General features: G+C 54.9%; 2 protein-coding genes across 2 annotated transcripts; one reads left to right on the forward strand and one right to left on the reverse strand.

Annotated features, from left to right (window-relative positions):
• Nucleotides 1-1881: 1881 nt before the first annotated feature.
• Nucleotides 1882-2799, reverse strand: LOC306918549 (solute carrier family 25 member 33-like; the record flags this gene model as incomplete). Its single annotated transcript, XM_079531447.1, has 1 exon — nucleotides 1882-2799. The coding sequence occupies one exon, from the start codon at nucleotides 2797-2799 to the stop codon at nucleotides 1882-1884; it is 918 nt and encodes a 305-aa protein (XP_079387573.1).
• Nucleotides 2800-3339: 540 nt separating this feature from the next.
• Nucleotides 3340-5877, forward strand: LOC306918550 (DIS3-like exonuclease 2; the record flags this gene model as incomplete). The annotated part of the gene is made up of 1 exon (XM_079531448.1): nucleotides 3340-5877. The coding sequence occupies one exon, from the start codon at nucleotides 3340-3342 to the stop codon at nucleotides 5875-5877; it is 2538 nt and encodes an 845-aa protein (XP_079387574.1).
• Between the last annotated feature and the right edge of the window lie 2308 nt (nucleotides 5878-8185).

The following is an 8185-nucleotide window of genomic DNA, read 5'->3' on the forward strand; positions in this document are numbered from 1 at the left end:
TTTAGTTTCCATTCAGTTTTCGTCAGTGGAACCAACAGTGCACCGATATGACAGTAACAGACTAACAGACCGATATGTCAGTAACAGACCGATATGTCAGTAACAGACTAACAGACCGATATGTCAGTAACAGACCGATATGTCAGTAACAGACTAACAGACCGATATGTCAGTAACAGACCGATATGTCAGTAACAGACCGATATGTCAGTAACAGACCGATATGTCAGTAACAGACTAACAGACCGATATGTCAGTAACAGACCGATATGTCAGTAACAGACCGATATGTCAGTAACAGACTAACAGACCGATATGCCAGTAACAGACCGATATGTCAGTAACAGACCGATATGTCAGTAACAGACTAACAGACCGATATGTCAGTAACAGACTAACAGACCGATATGTCAGTAACAGACCGATATGTCAGTAACAGACCGATATGTCAGTAACAGACCGATATGTCAGTAACAGACTAACAGACCGATATGTCAGTAACAGACCGATATGTCAGTAACAGACCGATATGTCAGTAACAGACCGATATGTCAGTAACAGACTAACAGACCGATATGTCAGTAACAGACCGATATGTCAGTAACAGACCGATATGTCAGTAACAGACCGATATGTCAGTAACAGACCGATATGTCAGTAACAGACTAACAGACCGATATGTCAGTAACAGACCGATATGTCAGTAACAGACCGATATGTCAGTAACAGACCGATATGTCAGTAACAGACCGATATGTCAGTAACAGACTAACAGACCTGATATGTCAGTAACAGACCGATATGTCAGTAACAGACCGATATGTCAGTAACAGACCGATATGTCAGTAACAGACCCCGGACGACTGTATAGCCTACTAGGAGGTCAGGTCAGCGAGTTGCGTTCACTTCATGCATGGATCCTGTCCAATGGCGGCTAGGGGGGCGGCCCCCGGGGAGCCCAATAGTGACAAAGCCCTGGACCGGAAGGTCAGGGAATGCACTGGAAGTCCAGTAGTTATGACAGGGCACGAGAAAACATCATAATTGAGGGACACTAGCCCCTCCCAGAGGGATGTTAGCCCCTCCCAGAGGTCCCAGAGGGACGCTAGCCCCTCCCAGAGGGGCGCTAGCCCCTCCCAGAGGGACGCTAGCCCCTCCCAGAGGGACGCTAGCCCCTCCCAGAGCCATAGAGGAGAGACAGAGTTACCACATTGAGGGCTCGTTTGTCACTGTATAAAGTCCATAGACTCCAATGTGACTGTGGCTCAAGAGGTAGAACAGGACGTCCAATGATCCATGGGTCGGCGGTTCGAATCCCGGCTCCTCATGTCTACATGTCGAAGTGTCCTTGGGCAAGACACTGAACCCCAAATTGCTCCTGATGTGCTGGTTGGTACCTTGCATGGCTTCCGCCGCCATCGGTGTATGAATGTGTGTGTGGATGGGTGAATGTAATGCACAATCTATGTAAAGGTGTGTGAATGGGTGAATGTAATGCACAATCTATGTAAAGGTGTGTGAATGGGTGAATGTAATGCACAATCTATGTAAAGGTGTGTGAATGGGTGAATGTAATGCACAATCTATGTAAAGCGCCTTGGATAAAGGCGCTATATAAATGCACCATTTACCATGTAATGCATTACATACACTCCCGTTCCAGGACTTTGTCACTCTTCGCCAATAGAAGTCTATGTAGAAGAGTCCATTGAAAAGCGAAAAAGTGAAAACGCGCTGCATTTCCAACTGTCTCTCGCCCCCAAAGTGCCATCATCATTTCATCATTATGATGGCGCCAGCCAATCTTTCAGATGTGTCGTGGTCACTTTGACTTCCCCAGGAGGTAGACAATGAGTTCGTAGGAGGAGAGATGCGTCGTGGTCACTTTGACTTCCCCAGGAGGTAGACAATGAGTTCGTAGGAGGAGAGGACGATGGCCGTGTTGGGGATCTGTCTGACCAGCTGTGGGAGCAGGCCTCTGTAGAACGCCGCCAGGCCTTCCTCCGCCATTATCAGCCTCGCCGTCTGGAACAGATGGCGGTACTTGCTGCCCTCCTCCCGCAGCCTGGTCCGAACCACCTCGTGCGGGTAGCCGACGCAGGAAGCACAGCCCCTCGAAACGGCCGCCGCCATCATCAGTTTCAGGAAGTCCCACGCTCCTCTGTCGCCCTCGGGGAGTCGAGTCGGGGAGTCGACTCGTCTTCGGGCGGCGATGATGCGTTTCTTCAGCTTCTCGTAGATCAGGAAGCAGATCACGGTCTCGGAGATGCCGGCGTAGGACGCCGTCAGGCCCCGGTAGAATCCCCGCACGCCTTCCGTCCTGTAAACGTGGCGGGCGCACTGCAGCGCGTTCCTCGCCTGCTCGCCCCGGGCGTTGTTCTCCAGCTGCATACGGGTCTTGACCATCCACACGGGGTTCGTCAGGGTGTTCGTGACGAACGCCGCCAGCCCGGCGGAGCTGGCGTGCACCGCCCCGCTGTCGGGGACAAACACCCCGTTGAACGCTTCTTTGGACTTTGAGTACGCGGCAAAATAGATGGCCCTGGAGGGGGCCACGCCCACCAGGATTGGCCCCAGGCCGCGGAACAGCGACCGCGGTCCCTCTTTCTCCAGAATGGACCGTAAGGCCCGCAGCAGGCCGGGGGGCGCGACGGTACCCGGCCGGCCGCTGAGGCCGGGTGAGGACTGCATCCGCGTCTTCAGCACCTCCAGGGGAGAGGTGGCGATGGCTGCCACCGTACCGCTGCATCCGCCCGCCAAAAGGTGACACAGCGTGTCTGTTGTTGTCTGCGCCGCCATGTTTTCTTCAGACAATCACCCTCTTCTACTTCTTATGAATGACTGAATGGAGTGGAGGCCACCACACTGAAGCTACAATGTTTTTTTTAAGAGTCACACAAGTGTGATTTAGTTTTTCTGATGCAAGTTGTCCTCTGTTGAGCACTGACCTAAACTACACTGACCTAAACTACACTGACCTAAACTACACTGAGCGTCTTCTGGCTGAAGCGTGCAGGACTTCTCTTTACCGTCGCGGGCTCTATTTGGGCACGGCTGACGAGGAACTCCATATTTGGACACGGCTGACGCAGAACTCCACATTTGGGTATATGAGCTTCATCACGATGACGAGAGCAGACGCTGGCAGATAAGCAGATAAGCAGGGCCCTCTCAGAGAAACAGCCAGATCCAACCCACTCCCCTTTAATACGCGCTCTTACCGTGGAACTCTGGCCTGCAAGGAAAACGTACCAAACGCCATACCGCTCGCTGTAGTCACTCGAAGCCGTCTCCGGATCACGAGAGCAGTCAGAAACCGCTGTCATTGGTAGAATCCCGATGGAGGAACACCAGGCCCCAGCCAATCAACAACATCCTGCTGCCCCCACGGCCTTCCTCAGGCACCCCGACATGCCGCGGACGGCCCACGCCTTCGGTCCGCCCGCCGACGACAGTATGAACCGACCAGGGGGCCAATGGCCACGGAGTCAATGGCCGAGGAATCAATGGTCAGGGAATCAATGGCCAAGGAGTCAATGGTCAGGGAATCATCAATGGTCAGGGAATCAATGGTCAGGGAAGCAAATCTTTGAGTCTTACATGAGCGCCGAGAAGGTGTCCCAGGGCCTGAAGACGACGGGTCCAGGACAGCTGATCCAGGGGCCACTGCGGATCAACCCGCGGCGTTTCACCGAGGCGTTCGTCCCGTCTCCGGACGGCACGCGGGACATCTTCCTGGACGGCGTGCTGGCTCGGAACCGGGCGCTCAACGGGGACGTGGTGGCGCTGCGGCTGCTCCCGCGGAACCAGTGGAGGGTCGTGCGGTCGGAGGGCGACGGCGAAGGCACCGCCGGCCGAGCCGAGACGACCCCCGGCGAAGGCGCCAGCGGGGTCGACCCTTCGGCGACCCCGCGAGCCCACAGGGAAACCCTTCAAAGGACCGCCAGAGTGGTGCGCATCGTGGAGCACAAGCACTCCCGCGCCGCCACGGGCCACCTGGCGTTCACGCCCAACAGCGCGGTGGCCCTGTTCCGCCCCGTGGACCACCGCGTGCCCCGCATCAACGTCCCACTCGCCGACTGCCCCGCCGGCTTTGCCCAGCGCCCTGGCGACCACGCCAACACCCTGTTCATCTGCCGCGTCACCAACTGGCCGCCCGACAGCCTCCTGGCCGAGGGCCGTCTCGCCAACGCGCTGGGGCGGGCCGGAGAGATCCGCCCGGAGACGGAGGGCATCCTGGCCGAGTACGACGTGGACTCCTCCGAGTTCCCCGAAGACGTGCTGGCCTGCCTCCCCCCCTCCCAGGGGGTGGGGGGGGCGCTGCCCTGGGCCGTCCCGCACGAGGAGTTGAGCAAGAGGAAGGACCTGCGGGGCGAGTGCGTGTTCACCATCGACCCCGCCTCCGCCACCGACCTGGACGACGCCCTGTCTTGCAAGCCGCTGCCCGACGGGAACTTCGAGGTGGGCGTGCACATCGCCGACGTGGCTTACTTCGTGGAGGAGGGCAACGCCCTGGACACCGTGGCCGCCCAGAGGGCCACCAGCGTGTACATGGTCCAGAAGATGATCCCCATGCTGCCCCGGCTGCTGTGCGAGGAGCTGTGCAGCCTGCAGCCGCTGGCCGACAGGCTGGCGTTCTCCGTGGTCTGGACGCTCACGCCGCAGGGAGAGGTCCTGAACAAGTGGTTCGGCCGCTCGGTGATTCGCTCCTGCGTCAAGCTGAGCTACGATCACGCGCAGAGCGTGATCGAAGGCGGCTCCTCCCCCTCCGCCACAGAGGGGGAGGAGCTGCCGCTCGGAGCCGCCGCCGCTGCCGCCCCCGAGCACCCCGCGGACGAGATACGCCGCGCCGTGCTCGACCTGCACGCCATCGCCAGGAACCTCCGCGCTCGGCGCTTCCGCGAGGGAGCCCTCCGGCTGGACCGTCTGAAGCTGTCCTTCGCGCTGGACGAGGGCGACGCGGCGGCCGCCACGCCCCGGGGCTGCCACGTCTACCGGTACCGCGAGAGCAACGAGCTGGTGGAGGAGTTCATGCTGCTGGCCAACATGGCCGCCGCCCGGCAGATCTACGACTCCTTCCCGGAGCTGGCGCTGCTCCGCCGCCACCCGCCGCCCCAGGACAAGATGGTGGCCGAGCTGCAGGACTTCTGCGAGCAGATGGGCCTCGACATCGACTTCTCCTCGGCCGGGGCGCTGCACGCCAGCCTCCTGGCCATCGTCGGCGACGACAAGTACTCTGGCGCCCGCAAGGAGGTGCTCACCAACATGTGCTCCCGGATCATGCAGATGGCGGAGTACTTCTGCGCCGGCGTCCAGAAGAACGAGTCCCGCTTCCGCCACTACGCCCTCAACGTGCCGCTCTACACCCACTTCACCTCGCCCATCCGCCGCTACGCCGACGTCATCGTCCACCGGCTGCTGGCCGCCTCGCTGGGCTGCGGGCCGCCCGTGACGCGGAGCGGCGCCCAGATCCACAAGCAGGCGTCGCACTGCAACGACAAAAGGGCCGCCTCCAAGAGGGCCCACGAGCTGAGCACGGAGCTGTTCTTCACCGCGTTCGTCCGGGAGAGCGGCCCCCTGGACTCGGAGGCCATGGTGATGGGCGTGCTGGACCACGCCTTCGACGTCATCGTGCTGCGCTACGGCGTCCAGAAGCGCATCTACCCGCGCGACGTGGCCGGCCTGCACATGTTCCAGCACAACCGGGTGGGCAGGAAGTCGGAGCTGACGCTGGTGTGGTCGTCGTTGTCGGGGGGGCGGCAGAAGCCCTCGGTCTGTCAGGTGGTCTCGCTCTTCGCCATCGTGGAGGTCACGCTCAGGGCGGACGGCTCCAGCGTGAAATGCGTTCTCAAGAGGCCGGCTGAGGACGCGTCGTGAGTGTTGTCGCAATTACGACGAATTCAGACCACAGCAACGAAGGAAGCAACATGCTGAAAACAATACATATATATATGATATATATATGTCTTAACCCATTTAGACCTGAGGACGATTCTACAAGATTCTACCAAATGTCTTCTATACCTTGACAGTTTTCTATGTTTCTATGTCAGTGGTTCTCAAGGTTTTTCATGTCAAGGACCCCAAATATTATAAGAATTTGGCTACCAACCACAATCTGAAAATATGTTGTTCCAGGGACCCTCCTCCCAGAAGCAAAGATTTGAGTTAAAAAATGTTCACTCTGCAAGAATACATATTCAAAGATTTGAGCCACACTTTCACGACTTTTCCAAAATAGCAGATATAAGTGTCGCGCTATGAGCTTGTAGATCTTGTACCGGTATAACATAATGCTTAAAACGCCAAATGGGGTTCCCGTCCTGAAAGGCAGGATAAAGAATGTTTACTATATACCATGATATCTCCCCCCCTCGTTCAACCCTTATTTTGAAGATCCAACCCCCCTCGTTCAACCCTTATTTGAAGATCCAAAACACGGCGACAGAAACCGGATGTCGACTGAATGGTGTGTGTGTGTTGTCGGACTAGGTGTTGATGTCTCACTAGCTGATGAGAAGCACAGGCCGGGCGCCATTACTGCTACCGCTAGGCTCCGTGCAATAGACCATTTGCAGACACCGCGGTCATGTTTCCATCAGAGTTTTGGAAGCACTCGTTTTCGGTAAAGCGACGACCTGCTGCCTCCTGCATTATGTGCTAATTCAAAACAGGTGGTACACATGGGATGTTGAGTGATATCTAACGAGCACTTCCAAACTCCAGCACTTAGAAAAATAATCACCTGCACAAGGCCACAAAGTAGCTCATAACAACATGTCTACGGTGGATTATTATGAAACAAACACTTTGAGGATAGAAAGAATAATTCAAGCTTTCCGTACAGCTGCAATGTTGGTGAGTTTGACGTTGTTTAATACAATCAGATAGGACTGTTCTGTTTGGATGAATGGGCTGTCAATGGAAGTTGACATTACCTTATATGGTAAGATGGCCGCGGTCTGCATATGGAGAATAAGCGTTGTTTTGACCAGAAATGCCGCCATGGGACTGGGATTTGGAGTCTAAAGCGCGCACGTGTGTGTGTGTGTGTGTGTGCACGCGCAACCAAGATATGGTGCAGTCCAGTCTTATGCTAATAACAGATAGCCACCCGAAGCTAATGTGATGTAATGTAGCCCTTCCCAGTAGAAACGGATCAAAACAACAACTTATACAACTGAATTAACGTAACCTATGTGTTTTGGCGGCTTGTCGCTTGCCGTCAATTAACGTAGGCTACGTTTTTTCGGCGGGCTAAGTGTTAGATGTGGAATAGAGCAGAGAGAATGGGCTCTGTGGACACATTGAATAAGTCTTCCTACTAACGGAATAGAGAAGAGAGAATGGGCTCTGTGGACACATTGAATAAGTCTTCCTACTAACGGAATAGAGAAGAGAGAATGGGCTCTGTGCTCACATTGAATAAGTCTTCCTACTAACGGAATAGAGAAGAGAGAATGGGCTCTGTGGACACATTGAATAAGTCTTCCTACTAACGGAATAGAGCAGAGAGAATGGGCTCTGTGGACACATTGAATAAGTCTTCCTACTAACGGAATAGAGCAGAGAGAATGGGCTCTGTGGACACATTGAATAAGTCTTCCTACTAACGGAATAGAGCAGAGAGAATGGGCTCTGTGCTCACATTGAATAAGTCTTCCTACTAACGGAATAGAGCAGAGAGAATGGGCTCTGTGGACACATTGAATAAGTCTTCCTACTAACGGAATAGAGAAGAGAGAATGGGCTCTGTGGACACATTGAATAAGTCTTCCTAACGGAGCCCTTCCCTGCTTCCTTCACAGATGGTACCGATCGTACTAATAAAGGATCGGTTCCATTTAGTGTACAGTGGTTCTCACCCTTTTTGAGTGGTGTAAACCACTCCTACAACTGGCTTTGTTAGTTTACGTGTCTGTCTGTCTGTCTGTTCGTACCAAAAAATGAGCATGGTTGCTATGGTCACCCAGTTCACACGGGTGTGATTTCATTACGTCAGACATTACGTCAGACCACAGCTGATCAGTCTATATAAGACCTTACACCACTGAGTTCACACGGGTGTGATCTTTTAATTTCAAGGACCCCCAGAACTCTGAGAGTTGTACGAATGGAACCAAATGGACCTGTAAGGGTACGTGCCATTTGGAACCCACTCAAGGACACTTTGCAGTGATCCAAC

The sequence above is a fragment of the Electrona antarctica genome (assembly GCF_951216825.1).
Source record: "Electrona antarctica genome assembly, contig: scaffold_256, whole genome shotgun sequence".
Taxonomy (NCBI): domain Eukaryota; kingdom Metazoa; phylum Chordata; class Actinopteri; order Myctophiformes; family Myctophidae; genus Electrona; species Electrona antarctica.